At 38.1% G+C, this 20246-nt stretch overlaps 1 protein-coding gene across 2 annotated transcripts in view; it reads left to right on the top strand.

Annotated features, from left to right (window-relative positions):
- FBN1 (fibrillin 1) overlaps nucleotides 1-20246 on the top strand; it is a 145430-nt gene that overhangs the window by 42922 nt on the left and 82262 nt on the right. For both annotated transcript variants that reach the window (XM_077785902.1, XM_077785903.1), the window contains exons 7-10: nucleotides 7742-7939; nucleotides 11171-11296; nucleotides 15717-15842; nucleotides 19573-19731. In XM_077785902.1, coding sequence (XP_077642028.1) covers nucleotides 7742-7939; nucleotides 11171-11296; nucleotides 15717-15842; nucleotides 19573-19731 — 609 coding nt within the window. The remainder of the gene's footprint in view (nucleotides 1-7741; nucleotides 7940-11170; nucleotides 11297-15716; nucleotides 15843-19572; nucleotides 19732-20246) is intronic.

Raw genomic sequence — 20246 nt, 5'->3', positions numbered from 1 at the left:
CAAGAAGAATATAATTAGTTATTCCAAAATATTTAGGCTAGTAAAAAAAATTATTTACATCATATCAAGTCTGTCATCACTAAGATCATATCACAAAAATAGATATATACGAGAATTCTAAAACCTGAGTGACTGGTTGAAGAAATTTGGCTAGGGAGCTGTCTGCCATGTGGAGAAGAGTCTTTACAGGGATACAATCTGCCCCTTCCTTTCATTCAGTGGAAGGTTTCCACTGTTATAATTTCCCAGGACTGCTGGTCTTTTGGATTATGGGAAAGAGGGAACTTGCTTCATGCAAGTTTGATGATTCCTGTTTAAAAGAAGTAAAAGATACTGATGGTTCTAATCACCTTATTAAAGAGCTGCCATAAGTTCAGAGTTCTGTTAGGACCAAAGCAACTGTTTGTGTATGTATCATTAAGTTAACATATCATTGCAACACTCAAGCCATCATTGTTACATTCACTGCCTTCCTACCCTGGAAGCAAGTAGACTTCTCTCCATTCCTGCTGTGTGTTTACTCCTGTCGTGTTTCACTGAGCTTGAACATTGAAAATCAGTTCCCCCTCCCCCTCTTTAGTATCTCTTTAAATTGCTTTGTCTGAAAGCATATTCCCTCTCTGTGGATGCCGTTCTATATAATATTCTGTAAGTCACTAGGATCTATTTTTCTTAAACAGTTTACACTACATTTGGATAGTCTTAGTTACATTAGTCAGTGTCTTTTGAAACTAAAGAGAAAAAAATACACAGAGCTCATCTACTAGCTTTGTCTTTACCATGCTAGTTAATAGTTAATACTTAGTGGTATGTAAAGAGAGTTTCTATAACGTGGCACTCCTAAGAACACTTTTGAAAAAATAGTGATAAACTTCAGCCAGCTTGTTCTTTTTAAGTGAAACGTGCAACGCTCTGTAGTAGAATTCATTCTCCTTAAAAATCATCTGGTCTTGACAATAAATATGTCACAAAAGCTAGTTACTTTTTAGTAGAAAGGGAGATTAAAATCAAGTCAGAATTTTATTTAATTGTTACTAGCCTGTGAAAGAAATCAGAAAAATGAAAATCTGCAAAGACATGGTTCTTTGCAGCTTATACAGTAGGGTAGGCTAGAGTTTGTCAGGTAACTGACTTCAGAAATGAGAAGTTATTCTACATTTAACTGCATTGCTTACTGTTTTCTTCATCATGGAAGAGAATAAAATGTGGTAACAATTTTCTGTATTTGGATTGCTGCTGCACATAATTGGGAACAACAGAGCTAAGGCTTTGATTTTGGTGAAATGCTTAGTCTGCATGTTGGATTAAAATGTGTGCAACAAATCGCTCCAATTCTGTAATAATAATTTTTGAACACTATTTTTTTATTTTATTACTGTTATGTTATTACTTTTCAGCTGCAGACTTTGAGAACTGGGTCAGTTGCAAGAACAAAATTGGCATAAAAACAGTTGTATATTTGTTCTGGAAAATAGATTGCCAACATACTGTATAAAATTGTCAGCCTGAATTTTTCTGTGCATCAAATGTAAGTGATAATGTTCGTCTCATATTATTAGTGAGCTATTAATTTGAAGTCCTGTTCTTCAACCAGTATCCTAGGAAGACTAGATAATATTTGCTAGATAGATGTGTTAAACAGATCATCAGAAATGGATTTGTGAAGCAGCTTACTGAATGGAAAATAAATTTAAGCTGAAAGTGCCAGCAAGTCAATATATGAGAACAATTTGCAACAAGCAAAGGTGAGGAAGACATGAATAAATGGGGTCATTTGATTCAGGAATTAAAGGGTAATATTCCTGGGGTTGGGTTGTGTGAGGCAGTAACTAACTTTTTGGCTGCCTAATACTGAATAAAGAGTTATGGTACCAGTGTTAGATATGCTTCCTTGGATGTTTTTTACTCTTGTGAAAATAATGAGAAGCAACTTGGAGCTGTGATCTGTCCGCAGCACAGCTGTAGTAGTTTGAGACATTTCTGCTGCCAGGTTTATATTCCTGCCAGAAAGAGTGCCTGAATGGTTGCACTCCAAGCCCCTGGTTCCAGTGACATCTTAGCACTAGCCAGCGTTAAATCTCAGCTATTTGAGCTCAGTGCTGTGCTGTGCACTGAAGCAGCTGGGAAATGGTCTTGCTTATATGTGAAACCATCTCTGGCACTGGAAGGGAGCAGACAGAAGTGGCATGGTGATAATTTCTTCACATACCACGTCCAAACCTACCAAACCTCATTGGTAAGAAGTGTCAGACATCATAGGAAATAAGTTTTTAAATATTTACAGAGTTTTGTTTTCTTTCCTTCTGAACACCCTCTGATATCTTTGCCATGTACTTTCCAATGATGACACATTGGGATCTGACTGGGGTGAGTAATGGTGTCTGGCTGGGGGGAGGAGAGGACAGGGAGTGCTTAACAGTGAGTAATTATTTAAGGAAATGGTCTGTGTGGAAAGAAAAGTGTGTTGTGATTGGATGCATTTATCAACTGGCCTTTCAGTGTCACCTGTGGACAAAGCATTATTGTGTCTGAGTTTTTAAATAGTTGGAAGTGAGTTTATTGAACTAACTTGGGAATTTTTCGGGCTCTGGTCTTGATTCGGTCTGTGAATTGAGATGTGAGGCTGTCCCCTATTAGAAAAGATGGTAGTAAATGATACATCTCCTATTAGAAAAGATGGAAGTAAATGACCAGTGTCATCCCTGAGCATGATCGTTCACTTTTCTGATCATAAGTTAAAAGTCCTAAGGTCTTGTATGCAAAACATCATTTCATGATCAATATAATTTCAAGTCTACAAGCAACTGACAGGAAAACTTTGCAAGTGAAGATGGAGTTACAAACTTGTTGCTCTTCCCTATTTTCTTTAGACTGTGACACACAGAGATTTGCAGTAATTTTTGATGAGGTTCATATGTGTAGAGCCTTTTCTTTGTTCTCTCTGTCCTCTAAAATGAGGAGATTTTAGTATGGCTGAAAACACCTAGAATCACTTTGAGTTTGAAATTAAGCATGAAGTGTTCTGTAACTCTGCTATGGTGATACTCACTGCTACAGTCAGCTTGGTCATGCTGTTTTCTTCTGTCAGTGCCAAGACTCTCTGCAATTCTTTGGATTTTACTGCAGAAGTTCTCATTTCAGATGCAGCATATCCTGCCTTCAGAAATGAGGCACACTGGTTTTCTCCATCATCTTCAAGTGTTTTGCTACTTTCTCTGAAGAGAGTGAAATGAGTGAAGTACGGTGAAGCATACAGTGATGGACACTGTGTTTTTCCATGGACAGTATAGTTGTTTGTGTATTCTCTGGCTGTGTGGGATCAGGTTTTAAAGGAGCATTCTCAGGTACAAGCAACTGTGACTCCCTTTCCTGACATGAGGCTGAGCAGTGGAACAGGCTGTCAAGTGCATGGGTCACACCTGGGCAGCGCTGAGCCTCTTTGCAGAGATGAGATGGTGTTTCTGCCCTGTGCAGTCTCTCTTCCAATGTTCCTCTTTTATCCCCAGCTGGTGAAAAAACCCAATCAAGTCTTCAAACAGCAGAAACAAAAGTGCTGCTAGGCAGGAAAATAAGTTGTACTAATGATCGGCTTTGAGGTACTTCATTTGCCTTAGAGCCCTTTCTGACCTTTCTTTCATTATTTGTATGATAATGGAATATTCCTTTCTTTCCTTTTCCCTTTCTCCCTGTACTCAACAAAGGGAAGTTACTGGTTTGTGTTGCCCAGGGGAGTTTCAGTTGCACAGCAGTCTTGGCTGCCTTTGGGGGTTCATGCTGAATTCTCCCCTGTGAGGTGCTAACAGCTCGGAGGAGCTGTGTTGCTGCTCAGGCAGTGCTGCAGCCCGAGGTACTGTGTGAACTGTGCATGCTGTGTGTGGAGAGCTGGAAAAACACCACTCATTTTATCATTAGCCATTTTTCTATGGTGGCAAGAGGTGGCATTTTCCTGTTTTCTGTAATGAGATCTTGATCGTGGTCAGGTAAATGCTGGCTTGCTACAGTCTCTTGCTTTGACCTTTGAATGAAATTTAATTTCATTCAATTTTCATTTATTTTAAGAGAGGTGAAGGAGTCTGTCAACCTCCCTTAACAGGTGGTTATCAGTTCGCAAAATCAGACTGTTAATTTAAAACATCAAGAACTCTTTTTAGAATACTTATAGTGAATTGTAGAGGATAGAGGGACCAAATTTTATCCAGCCTCCTTGCAGCAGCATAATTGTTTAATCCAGATTCCATTAGTTCTCAAGGTTTTTGAGCTTTATTTTTATGCTAAAAACTGTTGTGCTTGAAACTAAGCAGAAGTTATTGTGAACTAGGAGTTTAAGATGTGGGTCTGACATCAGAAGTCTCACACTGTCCTGGTGCTTGTAGTCTTTTTGGTGCTATCCAGAATTACTTGAAACAATTATCATTACTTTTTGCTGTGCTTGGTTTTGATAAAAGCCTGCCAGGACTACATATTTGAGCAGCCTCTCTGCTGCTTTTAGGAATATAAAGGATCTTTTGGGAAGATAACTAAAATTATTTGATGGTTCTGACTGAAACAGCAATGAGCTCTAGATCAAAATGCAACTTGATTCTTTTCTGTGGAATTAATGAGCTGAATTGTTGTGTGGTATAAACCAGTGTCATTCTATTGCCCTCTTGCTCTTCTTGCCAATATATGAACTTAATGTGGTTTTACAGTTTCTACCATCTTCTGAGTTGTCTGAAGCTCCCTGTGGAATTATTCCTTGTCAAAATAGCTAAGAAGTATAGTAAGAAGCAGATAAAATTGTTAGGTAATGGTGGCTACTGCCTTACTGAGGGCTGCTTGCACTTGCTGAAATTTGCATTAGAAGTGACTCAAAAGATTTGAATTACCAGTTGCATATCTTAAATCATTTTACTAAAATAATTTCAAGTCTCAAAATGGTTCAGTTAAGTTGAAGTTATCCTTGAGGAAAAAAAAACCAAAAAACCAACCCATTCAAATTGTGTAATAGCTTTTCTGGGTATATCTTCCTTCTTTCTCTCTTTCCAGCTCCTGCCTCCTCACTATTACCTCGTGTTTGAGCTTTTCTTATTGAAGTAGTTTGAATAATCAGAAATTACTTAATGTATAAGAAAACTTTGATGCTACAAAATAAGGATTGGGGTTTTAAGCTCATAAACTCATTCAAAAATGAATTGATGTGTGGATTTCTCTGTGGCCTTAGGCTGGCATGTACATTCAAATGATCTTTTTCACATGGATTTTCTGACCTTTAGAATTTTCTATTAGGAATAGAAAAGAAAAAAATCTTAGTTGTGAAAATGTGGAAGACTGTATTTGAGAAAATAGAAGGGAAGCTGTATTTAGAAGAAAACTGAGTATTAGGAATAAAATTTGTCAAGGCAAAGTATTTTATGAAAATTGAGTCTGTAATTCTCCATACTGAAGTGTTATGAACTTGATTAATAACAAATAGGAGCTGGACTTACTTGGTTTTGAGTCCATGTTCAACCCATGTCTTGTTACTGAGACCTTGTGGAAAGATTTGCATGATTGTAAAGTTAACTTCATTGGGTTCACCATATTTCTAAGACATATTAGCCACTGCTAAGTCATTTATAGCTTGAAAGCCAACAATTATAAATGCTGATCCATTCATATCCCCCCATAAAACACAAGATGAGTTATTCACTACTGTCTGACGCGTGCTCCCACTGCAACGGAGAACAAAATGACTCCTTTTTAACCCATCTATATATAAACAGCAGAGGGACAATCTACAATGGGGGATTTTATTCTGGGGAGGTACTTGGAAGATTTCCTGTTGCCAACAGAAAACTATGGAATTTCTAAAGAAATTGTTGTCTCTCGTTTTAATATTTGGAGTTACAACACTGGGAGTTTTGCATAGAGTAAAGCACATATTCTTGTTTTGATCAAGGATGAAAAATCAATTTGGGAAATATTTTTTTAATTTGATAGGTATAATTGATCATGATTTGTTTATATTAATTTAGGGAAAAACTTAATAGAAGCTGTAGTGTGGAAAATTCATATGGGAAATGAAGGGATGTAATAAGAAATACCAAGCCAAAGAAAGTTAAGATGATAAGGGATTAATTAATCAAGGGCCAGAGAGATATCAGAGATTCTGACTCATTTCGTGATGAGACTGATGGAATTGCTAGAGAAGGGTGGGTGAAGTGTTTGGGAAATGTATCTGTACTGTTTGAAGGGGATAGGACAGGAATTTTATACTTGAAATCTGATAGCCTTTAAGGCTGAAATTAAATAGCAGGAATTGGATTTACGTATTTTTATACAGCTAGTCCAGCTAACCAGGGAGCCTGAAAATAGCTAGTGGGTTCTCACAGGTTAATTCTCCATACAGCTGGAAATACAGAGGTTGAAAGAAAATTCTTGTTAATCCAGTATTTTAAAAGGAAGAGAGATTATCTGAATGATTATAGGTGTGTTAGACAGAAGACAGAATGGCAGTTATTGGAGTGATACATAGTTAATGAAGAATAAATGGTATTTAGTCACTTAGTATGAGTTCATCAAAGAAAAGTCCTTTGATCTAACTCAATATCCTTTCTGATACCATCATGTCAATTGATGAAGATAACAGTAGCAATATAGCATTATTGTTTGCCTTAAAGGATTTCTGTAAGCCATTTTATTAATTGTATGAGAATGGCTTGATGAATTATCAGAATTTCAGCATATGGACACACCATCTCTGATTGGCAGGAAGGTTTATTAAATGGTAGTCTTCAGGGTGCATCTTGTGTGGGGAGATGGAGCAGATGGGAAAGACATCCATTCTCATTTCTGCCCTATTTAACACTTTTTAACAATGGTTTAGTGAAAACATATTATTGTTAACAAAGTTTGGATGTGGCATGAAAATTGGAGGAATTTATAATGACATGACTCCAAGGCAGTGTGGATTACTTAGTGACTTTGGCTGAGGAATCTGGTAACTACTTCAGTACAAAGAAACAACAGGTTCATAATTTGCTTACAGGGGGCTGGACTCTGTCCTGGTGCACCATAAAAAAAAAAAGGATTTTAAAGTTGGTTGAGAAGAATTAACTGGAGTATGCACCCCGGATGTGCAGGAGGGACAGCAGGAGTTGGCATTACCACTGTTTGGTTTTTGCCCTTGGAGGGTGGAACAAAATGAAGCCTACTATTTTTTTATTAACATCTTAGTTCGATTGTGGCCTGTCCTGCCATAAACAAATCAAAGCAGATGTGTTCCACATGCCCTCCATTCAGCTCTAAGCAAAGCTTGCCCACTTATCTGATACACCATATGCCTGAATAGCAGTGAAAACTGTCCTCAGAAAAATTCCTGTAGTCTGTATTTGCTTCCCTTGAGCCTCATTTGAGAACAACCATCCAGCTTGTGGAAATAAACATACCCTAACTCTTTTATCAGTATTCTTTTAAATAATGCACTGAATATTTAAAAGAAACTGATGAAAAGACCCTTGGAAGAATATTATGAGTGATTAAATGAAGCAGCAAAGGGTACCTACAGATATAACATTCCTAATAAAATAGTCACAGTTTGTTTTCAGTGGATTTGAATTAGAGAGAAAAAATCCTCTGTAGAACACTTCTAAGATAAATTGTTGGATTGGTGAGTAATTTGTGTGAAGAAGAATTGCCTAAATGTGCTGTTGTTTTGCTTTATTAAGAGTTTTGTTGTGTATTTCTATTGTGATGCTGATCAGGTTTCCTGTTTTTGGCACAGATTACAGGACCGGCCCTTGCTTCACTTTGGTAACGAACCAGATGTGCCAGGGCCAGCTCAGTGGAATTGTCTGCACAAAAACCCTGTGCTGTGCAACTGTTGGGAGAGCGTGGGGCCATCCCTGTGAAATGTGCCCTGCCCAGCCGCATCCCTGCCGCCGAGGCTTCATTCCAAACATTCGAACGGGGGCCTGTCAAGGTAAGTTACCAGCAAAGCTTCCTCAGAAGCTGCTGAAATTGTTACTGGATTAATATTAATTGAGTTACACTGCTGTGAATAACCTGTCCTAAGCCATTCTCAGCTATATGTGTGAAGAATGGAAAAACACTGTCAGATGCATTACTTCATGATTCAGTGAGTGCCTGATGTTCAAGTGAGTACATTAGTAACTCAGGTCATGTGAGAGCAGCCAGCATCTTAATGAATTTCTCACTGCCAGCAATGCTTTCCCTTGGTTCTGTAATGGTGTTTTTCTGAGTGTACCACTCGATCATTCTGTGGAGGAATTTGTTCTGTTTCAGAGAGCACTCAAAACATGCAAACATCAATCTGTGGCAATAATGCCTCAGTTACCTGGTGTGAGATTTTTTAGCTAAAAGTTGTGTAACTTGGATTCACCTTGGATGTCGTATCTCTTGAGCTCCACTGCTTTGACCTGGAAAAAAGTGCCTGTCGTGCCATTTGTAATGCCTTATTATATATTTTATACAATTTTGGAAATGCATTTGCATTTGTTTCAAATCATAAAGTCCACCCAGATGTTGCTTACTTCTTTCAGAGCATGCATTACCATAGAAAGTCCTTACACTGCTTTTGGCTTTTATTCTAATACTTCCAGCTGTATAAATTCTTTTATTGTCTGGATGTCTGACAGGAAACAGGAGAAAGTTAACAGGGGCAACTGTGTATTAAACTGATGTGGATTGTACATTCCCAGCACCATATCTTTGGGGCCAATTTATTTCAGTCTGTCTAACATTTTCTAATAAGTTACAATATTTTTGAAAATAGGGAAGATAAAGATTATAAATCTATGAGTAATTTTATATAATCATGAAATTCCTATTAAGGGACTTCAAGGCATTTTGTTGCATTAAAAATGTAGACAGCCTCTGTCACAGGCCAAGTCATGGCTGGTGCCTGCAGACAGACATGATGAACTCCAAGATAGACAACATGGCTGTGTGCACTGCGTGAAGTGCCCATATTTTGACCTCAGTGATTCTGCTCCCCCTCTCACTGTAAAAGTCACGACTAAATTGTGCAGGAATCTGTGAACCAAGGTCCTTTAGAAAGCTTATGTACATAAATATGTGGCCCACACCCCTGAAGTTATGCCATGCCTAGTTATATCCCTCTTGTTTGTGTCATGGGAAAGCTGCAGTGAACTCTCCAATGGGTTTGTGCAGTTTGGAATAAGGATACTTCTGCTTACTGCACATTTCTTAGCAAGCAGCTACATTGATGCTGATCTTTATGTGGTGCCAACACAGTTTTGGCCCAGTATCTTTGACTTGTATTTTCCAGTTTTCCCTTCTTAAGTATTGTGTTTGTAATTTCAACAGATCTTTTATGGAATCACATATTAACTTTATTTTTCATACAATTGTACTAAATCCTTTTGAAATCAGATAACATCCATTCAGACTGAAGATATTTCAGGGATTTCACATCAGTATTCAATCTAAATAAAGGAAAACAGGTTAAATAAAATCCAGGTTCTCTGAAGAGAGAAATAAATCATTATTATTGTGTAGAGAAGTAAAAAAAAGTAAAGAAATAGTGAGGGCAGGCAAGGTTATTTTCAAAAGTAAGTAGAATTTCACTGCCCAAAGTTTGACTTTGGCTGAAACTTAAATTAATATCACAGCTGAGATTTTTAAAGATACTAAGAAGAAAAATAAAACCCAAAGGTGGGATTTTGAAACAGACATCATGACTCAGAGGCATGACTTCTGTTTCTTTAGTTTTTGAGGTTTTTAAAGTCAGTACAGTGCCATGAAGTCTGGCTGACTGCTGTTGCTAAAGCACAGCCCATTGCTGTAGCTCGAGTCCCAGCAGCTCTGTGGCTGAGTCGAGGCTGCTGAGGCTGTGCTCGTTCTGTGACCTCCTAGCACAGCGGTTCCCTCAGGGACAGCTCTGCTCTGCTGCTGTCCCTTGGCCCTGGGCTGCTTCACCCAGGCATCTTTACAGAACACTTTGCCATGTGGTGCAGATATGCTCCTTGGTGTTCCTGAGACCTCTTACTTGTGGCTTCCAGGAAAATTACCTCTTAGCCTTTCGTACAGACACAATACTTTGCTTTTCAGACTTCAAGAAACATTGCAGCGGTCTGTCTGGGATTTACAGAAAGAGATTTGAAAGCATCATCTTCTTCAGCTTGTGTCCCTGCATTGAAACCTGTGTTAGTGTGAAGCCGGTTTTTAGCAGCAGCAGCTGGTTCTCCTGAGGAGATGGGGGAATTGGAGAGTGGAGTGCTCTCTGCTCCTGAAGGAATTCCTGAGAAGCAGAGAAAGGGCAGCCCCTGGGGACTGCGAGCCAGACTTCCCCAGTGTCCTATTGCAATGCCACTCCTCCGCCTCCTTTAGCCTCCTTTCTGTAGCTGTTATTAAGCCATAGCAACACTTCTGCAGCTAAGTGATGACACACATGTTGTGCTAAAATAATTACTAAAATAAAACTGGGGCCTCTTGAAAATGTTTGTCTTGAGCTTACTACCTAGCCTGTGATATCATCTTTGTTGTTTCATTTTCCTTGGTGAAAAAATAAAAAGCAAAGAAAGAAAAATAATAGGGAAAAACCCCTCAAATCTATGTATGTCTAAGCAGGTCATTAATAATTCCTCCTGAGACACTGATTATGGATGTGAAACTTTTTGAGTCAAATCCTAACCACAGTCTAATGTCATGGGTGCTGATCTCGCTGGAGTGTAAAGTTAATAATTTCCATCAGAAATGACTCTGCAGTTACTGTGCCTCTCCATGAGGCCCCCTCCATGCACACTGCAACTGCTCCTCTATGCTGGTGGCCTAAGCACTGTATGGAGTTGCCAAGATTTTCAAGGGGGCCAGTGATTTTGGGTGACCAGCTTTAGACACTTCAAAGAAATTTGAGTTCTGGCAGGCTGTGTTTTCTGCACACCATTCCCCAGATGTTTTGGAAAAACAAAGCAATAGCAGTTAGATATTTAATGTCTGTAACAATAATAACCATGTGATTTCTTGCAGAAAATATTTAGAGTACTGTACTTAATCATACTTTGCATAGAGTAATTACAAAATTAGTGTCTGCCTTCCCAAGCAAGTATCATAATATTATGATGGGTGAAGAATGGATTTAGGCATATTTCATTTCTGTGTAGACAAATTATTATGGCTTTTCTTGAAAAATGAAATAAAAGTAGCTGTTTTTTCCTTTTTTATATCGCAGATGTGGATGAATGCCAAGCCATCCCTGGGATCTGTCAAGGGGGAAATTGCATTAATACTGTTGGATCTTTTGAGTGCAAATGCCCAGCTGGACACAAGTTTAATGAAGTAACACAAAAATGCGACGGTAAGAACTTCGAGAACTTTCTTCTGAAAGTAGAAGAGGGAGTGTCTTCTTTTGGGGGACCAACTTTGTTTAACAGTTTGTAACAAATTTACTGTCTCTTTTGCCTTGAGCATGCAGGTAGCATTATTCACAACAAATGCAAATAGGGGTGCTTTCTCCCAAACCAGAGAATGTTAAATATTGGCCCTGCAACTTCTACAGCCTTTGTATTCACGTAACATTTCATACTTGAAGGTACATCTACCATTAAACATAAAAACATTAAAAATACTTTCTAACTGATATGTTACTTTAGAAATTCCTGAGGCACGTGTTTCTTTGTGGATCCTTTGACCAAAAAGTGTGTATGACTGCAAGGTTCAATCCATTCCTACCTACTCAGGTGAAGTGTATTTAACATAAGTGAGAGTTTGACACAGCTGTCTGAAGACTGCTGGATTGTGTTCTAAACTCAGCCTTACAGTTGCATATGTTACAGAAGGACAAATATTTTATCTTCACTTGCTAGTCATCTTAACTTGGGGGTAGGTGTTAGATATTAGTGGGTAGCAGGTGCTAGATACTGGTGTGGACATTTGCAGTGTGTGAGTATGGAATCGTGCTATTTTTATACTGTGATTTGATAGGATTTCTTTTCTTTCTAATATAATAATCAAGCATAGATGTCAGCTTTGCTTTAAGAGAATTTTGAGTAGGCAAGGAACATAGTACTAAAATGTGTTAATTGCACATTATTGATTTGTATTTACAGTGAAGTCTAGATAACATTTAAATTCTTGCAACTGATTCTACTTTGAGTCATTAGGCTAAAATTAACTTGAGTAGACAAGTTTCATAAGTGGCTAGTGATTTTGGAATGCCAACTTTTTCAGTACAATAAAAGTATTTGTGAGAGAAAGGTGTGCATTCAACCATCCTTTCTTGCATCAAGTGCCCTTTAAGAAGCACTCAAAACTTTTTAGTCATTTTAGAAGAATTATGAATTACTCTTTCAAAAGAAAAATCTCTTATTCTAGACAAAACTTTATAATTTATTTGCAGATTAGGGAGAGCAATTTCAGAAGAGCTTGTACACAGCATGGTTTACATATTGCCTGCCAATGGTTTTGGCAGAATGTAACCTACATTTAGAATAGAACAATATTGCACATGTTTCCTTCTGTGGATGAAGTACCAAGAATGTGGTGAATAGGAGAGACTGAACATGTGCCTTGTTAAGTATTACTACATGAAAAGCTGAGAGCTGTAGGCTGCATCTCATAAACATTTTGATGGTATTTTTCAGTTGCTGAATAATTTTAAAAACAAACCCCAACCAGCAACCAAATAACAAAAAACCCCAAACAATGACCACCCTAAGAGCCCGCACTTGCTAGTCAAGGAACTGGGCTCAAGGACCTGGTGTAGATTGCTGTCTTCCCAAATCCTGCCATGAATTTACTGCCCCATTTGTGAAATCCCTTTTCAGTCACCTGGCTTCAAAGATCAGATGAATTTTTCCTTCTTCAAATTCATACCTATTGATATTTGGATCTCTGCAGAGAGTTACTTTCAGTATATCTTCATATTGTATATACCAAACATTTTTAGTTAAAGCTATGTCGGTATTATATTCAAAGAATGAAAAGTACCACCTTTATACCAGTGGCATGAAATAAGATAAAGACACAACATTTAAAAGCATGATCATGCAACAGCAGCCTATCCATCCTGTTTTTTCTAAATTATCTTTTGAATTTTATAAGACAATATATGACAAATTGTTTGGTTTACAGTAATTAACTATAATTAATTCTGATACATAATGAATAACATCTGCTTGTTTGCTTGGTTTAGCTTTATATTCAGCAAGTAGGACTTCTAGCAGTTGTAAAATGTCCCTGGTCACTGATTTAGTTTAACTGGGACCTACCTGCTGAATGACAGTACTGTTTTTTTCAGGGGGTCTTCATTAAAGTAAGATTATAATAGCAATCATCAAGGACAGGTAAAGAATCAACAAAATGAGAAAAGAGCAGGGGGTTGGCCAAGGTTTTCTTTGTTAGCATAGCTTGTGGAAATCTGTATTTACATTATTTCACTGTTTGATATAACCATTTCTTTTCCATTTGCACTAATGCTGAGGTAAATTCTATTTTTGTGGTGACTGGGAGAGTAATTTTTCTTGGAGTGACATTTAAGTCTGCAAGTACATCAAATATACTTACCTTTGTAAAACTCATGTACTTAACAATGGCAATGTTGCTTATATGGATGTCAACACTAATATAAATAGTGAAATACTGTTTATGTTAGGCTCAACCCTAAAATAAAGAGTGTTGATTTTGTTTTTAAAAAGGTCAGAGTCTATATAAACAGTGGCAATACTGACTTTAAGAGAAATGTTGGTGAATTTGAGTCAGAAAATGCTTGAATCTGATCCATTTACAATTGCATTTTTCTCTGTTAATTAAGGGCTTTATTCAGACCAAAATTCAATTTCCACATTTTTTGTCACTGAGACTTGTGGAGCTCCTGTGGTGTATAATCTTGGAGCAGAAGCCAGAAGTCTCTTAGCAGCGCTCCCAGGGCACTTGGACCTTGAGTTTTTGGCAACATTCTCGAAGTAGCAGTGAAAAAAGGTCACACCCCTCTCACACACCCAAGTGAGGAATGTGACCCACATCAGGACAACTAGCAAGATGCTGGGGAAGAATGTGTGCACAGGGGACCCAGGGCCCCGCTCCACTTAGGATGGCTGAGTCTGCAAACTTGGATGTTATCTGTGTGCCTTCCCAGTCCCTCCACTACTTTCCTGCAAAGGCAAGGGGCCACAAAAATATTACAGCATCCCATGCTTTACCTAGGAGACCAAGAATTGTTAGTTTTTATATTACTGTCTTCACATAAGAAGTAGAACTGAGATCCTTTCTACTTGCTAAAATTCTCATTAATGGTCCTGTGGGACTTTGGGTGTTCCCCCATCTGTTGGGGCCAAATTCCAATTTAGGCGTTACATTAAACTCTTCCAGTCCTTTTTAATGACTATGGTATTATTCACTCCTTACTTTGCTGTGTTGGGTGGTGTTGCAGTATTTCATCTCAGAAATTTTTGTGGTTGGTGAAATCATTATTACAGTCATGTGTCTGTGTTTTCGTAGATCTCTGGAGGAGAGGTTGGGTAGAGTCCTGCGATGCCTTTATTTCTAGCTGGATGCTCCCTGTCAGGAGAGCAACTGGGTGATTGTAGATGGCTGTGACAAGCAGATGTCATTGATCAGTCTAGAGAATAACCTCCTTTTCTGCTCTGCTTGGCTGGTTCCTCTTGTAGGTTCCATGGGAAAGAATGAGCTGTTTTTAAGCTCAGCAGAGCTCCAGGTTCCTAGGAGATGAGGGCAGTGCTAGTTAGATACAGCTGCATTGTTAAGACAGTCACTGGAAACCAAGGGGAAAGTAACTACACATCACAGGCAGGCTACTGGTGGTAATTAAGGAACACTTGGGGCTGACATAGGTCATTATTCATACAGCTGCAGATTATGTAAACTAGCTGTGGAAGAAACCCTTCAAGTTCCCTCTGTGCAGGTATGATGAGTTGTAAGAATTTGTTAGGTTTTTTTTCTGAAGACTTTGAAAATTTTTCTACATCGTATCTATGATGATGATTTAGTATATGGATTGAGATTTGTTAGTGAAGACAATCATGATATGGAAACTTTATTTTAAAATCACTGACAAAATGTAAGGAGAATTATGGACACTGCCTGGCTTCTGCAGTAGATATTTTGGTTATGCTCTAGAAACCTGTTGAAACTTCTGAACATTGATTTAGTGGAGAAAGTCAGAGAAGATAATTTTTGTTGCCTGCAGTCATCCTGGTCTGAGCTGCAATCCTGTCAGATTGCATTAGCTGAACAGTACCTAGCTGCTCAGTGCTTTAGAGTGGGGTATTTCCAAGGCAAACCCGAGTGCAGTAAGGAGGACAGGCAGTTCAGTAGGTGGTACATGTCCCTGTGAGTCTGTACAGAACCAGTGTCTCAGTGTAGTACCAGGAGAGGCTGTGCTGCTGGAGATAATCCTGATCACTGTGTTCATTACACAGTTTGCACTCTGGTCCCAAAACAGTCTTCTTAATTCTAGTATGCAGAATTCAGACTGGATGAGTTACAGTTTCCGTAGAGTTAGTAAATTTCTGCAGTTTTAAGATGTTCATCCATCCGTATTAAGCAGTAAAACTTTTGCAGTTTAAAGCTATTGTATTTTCAATTTGCAGATGCAATATTTTTTAGTTTCTGTTTCATTTCTGTTTATAAGATACCTAATGAAAGATGCTAATTCAGAACTACTGATTATACCTTGAATTTGATTATTATTACTAATTATAAAATACCTTTTCTTGTGCCAAAACTAACCTGCCTCTGTATCTCTTTTTGTTTTAAAGATATTGATGAATGTAGCACCATTCCTGGAATTTGTGATGGAGGGGAGTGTTCAAACACAGTTAGCAGTTACTTCTGCAAGTGTCCTCCAGGGTTTTATACTGCTCCTGATGGCTTAAAATGCATAGGTGAGTAGAATCCCGTGAAGAATAGGACAGTAGGTGTTATAAAAATTCATTAATATCAAGAATGGGTAACAATGTGTCAGAAACCTATTTCAATTTGTGAACTTGAAATCCTTCTTTTATGTAGAAGTATATCACATGCCGGTATATGTATTCTGAAATGAGTTTTCCATTTCCAGGATGGTTCTTTTTTTGCACTTCTTTGAGACCTCTTTTATTTTTTTTACTGTAGCTTTTCTGTTATGTCCTATTTGTTGCCTTAGAATTTATTTAAAGGTCTCCTTGGTATTGTTGCTGTCATGCTTGTCCTTGATTTAGTCTGGTTTATATTCAGCAATCATTTGGAAAAGCAAATTTGCATTCCAACTGCATACAACCCTAATGCAGGCCTTTATCATTAGAGGAACTAATTTGATAAACCAAGTATGGGATATTTTTATGTGCTTTTATGACGTTGATGATTTGGCAGAGCTGTTCTCTCTGGCTTTCACTGTAGTAGAGCAGAGCCCATCTTTCAAAGGCTGGACTAAGAACCAGAGAGCTTTGTGAATGAAATGACTGCCATTGCAGTGCCAAAGGTCTGAAAGAACAGTGTTAAGAGTTAATGCTTCTGGGAAGCATACAGCCTGCTCTGAGGCAGGTCTAATAGTTAATCAGTTGGGTTTTTTTCTCATTTTTGTGCAGTAATTTATTTTTTCAGTGCCAGTGCTAAATTTTGAGCAAAAATAAAATGAAAGGTTTATGTCCTCAGTTTTAGCATATTTATTTAAAAGTTCTTACACAATGCCAGCACTAGGAACCAAGACAACATCCTGTTTAGTACCTTTGGTAGGAAATAATTTCAGAAAAAAATTTGGAATGAATCCCAAAGTTTGCAGAGATCAGTACCAAATAATAATAATAATTTTCGCAAGAGACCTGCAAGTAGTTTGGGTTATAGTTAATTTTGAATGGTGCCATTAAATTTCTTCAGGCTGTAAGAAATAAACTGCTATTCTTCCATCATCAAGAATAGCTTTTCTGTAGATTTGATCCATGCTGTACGCTTAAAATGCCAATGAGAGTTGCTTTTATTGCTTCAGATTAATAGTTTCTAAATTGCTATGGATCATTAAATCATTGATTGCTGCCTGTACTTAATGTTTGTGAGCAAGATTGACCTTTCCATTAAAAAAATTTTCTAGAGATGCACAACTTGCATTTGCTTTTTACTTTTTATAGTCACCGCTCTGTCGGGCTGCCCAACATTCATACCCATGTCATATTCCTGCAGTTTCTCAGCATTTTTACCCCCTGTATTTGTAGGCTGAAGTAATTCAGCTAGAGAATTGCAGTTTTAAATGATGACAAGGTATAATAAATAATATGTCAGACTATGCGCCATCATTGAAATTTTGGCTTTGTCTTCAAGGCAAAATGTGCTAAATGGGAAGCACTATCAATTGTCTGCAGATATTTTGGATTCTTCTCTAATTTGCAGACTCATACTTGCCATATTCACAGGGACGGAGCCCAGATCTGTGTTAGTGCTGGGCAAAACATGTACTCTTGATTTAATTATAACATGCCTGTCTTAAGTGAAAAGTGTTAGCAGGACGTGTCTGTTCTGTTGGAGAGGAGGAAATGTTTCAGAGAAATGTATCCCTTAGGGGACTCCAGCTCAGCAGCACTGGAGTCAGATATCCAAAGGATGCACCAGGAGCTCCATTATTACAAATCTTAAAAATGAGAATAGACAAAGCAAAGATATTATCTCCTAGAGCTGAAAAGCAGAAACAAGAGCAGGGCATCTCATCCCAAGTGCATGAAGAGTGCAGTGAAGAAAGTTGCTAGCCCATACTTACATCTGACATAAATTTGTTTGGTCTATGTTACTTTCTGATGGCCTCTTTTTACATTTTTTCTTTTTGAGAGACATGTTTTTATTGAAATTTATTCTTGTGGTGATTTTTTCCCATTTCAGAAGACTATGATTTTTAGTAAAAACAATAAAAACTGAAACAGATAGAAGTTATTTCCTGCTGTTCTTGTCCTGGTTGGTGTGTTTTTACCATTTGGAACAGAAAAAGAAGGGCAGGGGGGAAAGTACCAAATCTTTCCATATTTCTAATCAGAAGGTATTATTTTTACTTTTCTCATAAAATTACTGGGTTTTTTTTGAAAATGATGTGGCTTTTGGACACACTCTTATAATTGTAGATAAAGCTGTTTGCTCTGTGCTTATCTCTTCATGGCACATTGTGTACTTGCACAGATCCCATGTAAATTCATTTTCCACTTTCCATTACTGCACTTAAATGTTTCAAAGCTTGGTACTGATCAAAAATGGAGAAGGATGAATTACAAAAGATAATGATTAGGTCAGATTACTTCCTTCTTCCCATCCACCCCACCATCACACCAAACAGTTGACTATCTCTCCAGGGGTGCTGGAGAACAGTTTCAACTCCAAGGAGTTCTATTTGATTTTTAAGAGGGTAGATGAAGGAGTAAATATGTGTAGCAGTTTAGCTGAGCACCAGGAGAAAATGGAGAGCCAGTATTAGAACTGAAACTTGATTTTTTTGTGCTGTTTCAGGTTTCCATCATATGATAGTATGAGTGATCTAAATAAAGTTTGTAAATAAAGGCCAACTGACTCTTTTAGCTGTATTGTCAGTAATATCCATGTTTAGGTTTCCAGCTAATAAAAGGCATAACTGTCACATATTCTCACAACATATCATTATATGTCAATTTCCTCAAAATAGTAAGAAACTCCTCTGCATTTTTTATATCCACTTGTGTAGCAAGTGAATTCTGGAAAGCAATGGTACTAGATAGATGAATCCACCATGCCCTGGATAACTGAGGTACTGCTTCTTTAGGGAATGATGTCTGCTGTTTTAAGACTAGATCTGCAACTTTTTCATCTACATATTGACAGCAACTATTTGTATATTTTAGAAACAAACTTGGTCTGGTTTATCATGCAGCGTCAAATCACGTTACAGCTTATATTGAGTTTGGCATGATGTGACATATTGTGAAACAATTCCTCAGAGCTTTAGATGGTATCACAATATTATTTTTTATGATTTTTTTTAGTCCCATCCACACTTTCTTGTCCATCTCTAAGCTGAGCTATCTCTAACAACATTGCACAGAGCTGAGTATATAAAATCAGGGTACAGGACATTCTTTGTACAATACATGCTGATCCTTTTCAGACAGGAAGCCAACAGATCTCCATAAACAGTGTGATTGCATCAGTTAAAACTGTTGCACTTTCTTGCCTGCAAGCCTATATCTTGTCAAATCACTACATACTTCAGCTGGGGAAGCCATGACTAATGAAAAATTAATTAATGCTTTGTGAATTGTAGTGCTGTGAATTTATTGCTGTGCATCAGTGCTTTCAAATCAAGACTTAATTGATCTGGTTCTATCTTTAATAAAAATGACGCTGCAATTTTTTGGGGGGCCATGGAAGCATATTTTGTTATATACTGAATATATGTTTTTACTGCATTTTTGCATCCGTTAATGCCCGCTCCATATTTCACAGGTTACACTTGAGTCCAGAGCAGCCCAAATATTGTCTAGATTTTTTGTTTTTCTGATTCTTGTAATGTTGCAAGGGCTATGCCATTGATAATGCAAACCACTCCAGAAAAACGGGACCTTTCCCTTTTGTGACAGCCACGTTCCCCCTTGAACTGATGCTCACCCATCCGTTTCCTTCTCTTGGCAGACGTGCGCCCCGGATTCTGCTTCTCCACGCTGAGCAACGGGCGCTGTGGCAATCAGCTGCCGCAGCCCCTGTCCAAGATGCAGTGCTGCTGTGACAGCGGCCGCTGCTGGGCCTCTGCTCCCGCCACCGCTCCAGAAATGTGCCCCATCCGATCCACCGGTACGAACCCACCTGAGCTCTCGGCAGTCTGGCTGAACACTGAATTAGCACGGGTTTTTGTTGTTTGGGTTTTATCTGTAGTGTTTTCATTTAAGAACTACGCAGAATGGTTGAGGCTGAAGGGAACTTTGGCAGATTGTTTAGTCCAAGTCCCCTGCTCAAGCAAAGCCCCCTGTATGGAAGAGTGCTCAGGACCTCCAGGAGGGCAAGCAGACAGAAAGAATTATTTGTTGCTAATTAGCGTTTTGTAGTCAAGTTATTCTGACCCTGTTTCAGATTTGTTTTCAACATCCTCCTCAAGATAAGTTAGTTCTTCTAGACCCTTCTAATATATCCCTATTCCCTCTGCATTTTTATTATCATTGGGAAACTGGGATTTCCTTCCTCATAACAAGCTTTCTGAGGTGCCATATGTTTCCTGAAATTTAACACAGAAGATGATTTCTCTCTGCTACCAAAATTCTTTATTGCCTCCTTGTGTATTGAGATCCTCAGATAATGTATCCATTGAATTG

The sequence above is a fragment of the Lonchura striata genome, chromosome 11 (assembly GCF_046129695.1).
Source record: "Lonchura striata isolate bLonStr1 chromosome 11, bLonStr1.mat, whole genome shotgun sequence".
NCBI classification, from domain to species: domain Eukaryota; kingdom Metazoa; phylum Chordata; class Aves; order Passeriformes; family Estrildidae; genus Lonchura; species Lonchura striata.
This window is presented reverse-complemented; position numbering and strand designations above follow the sequence as displayed.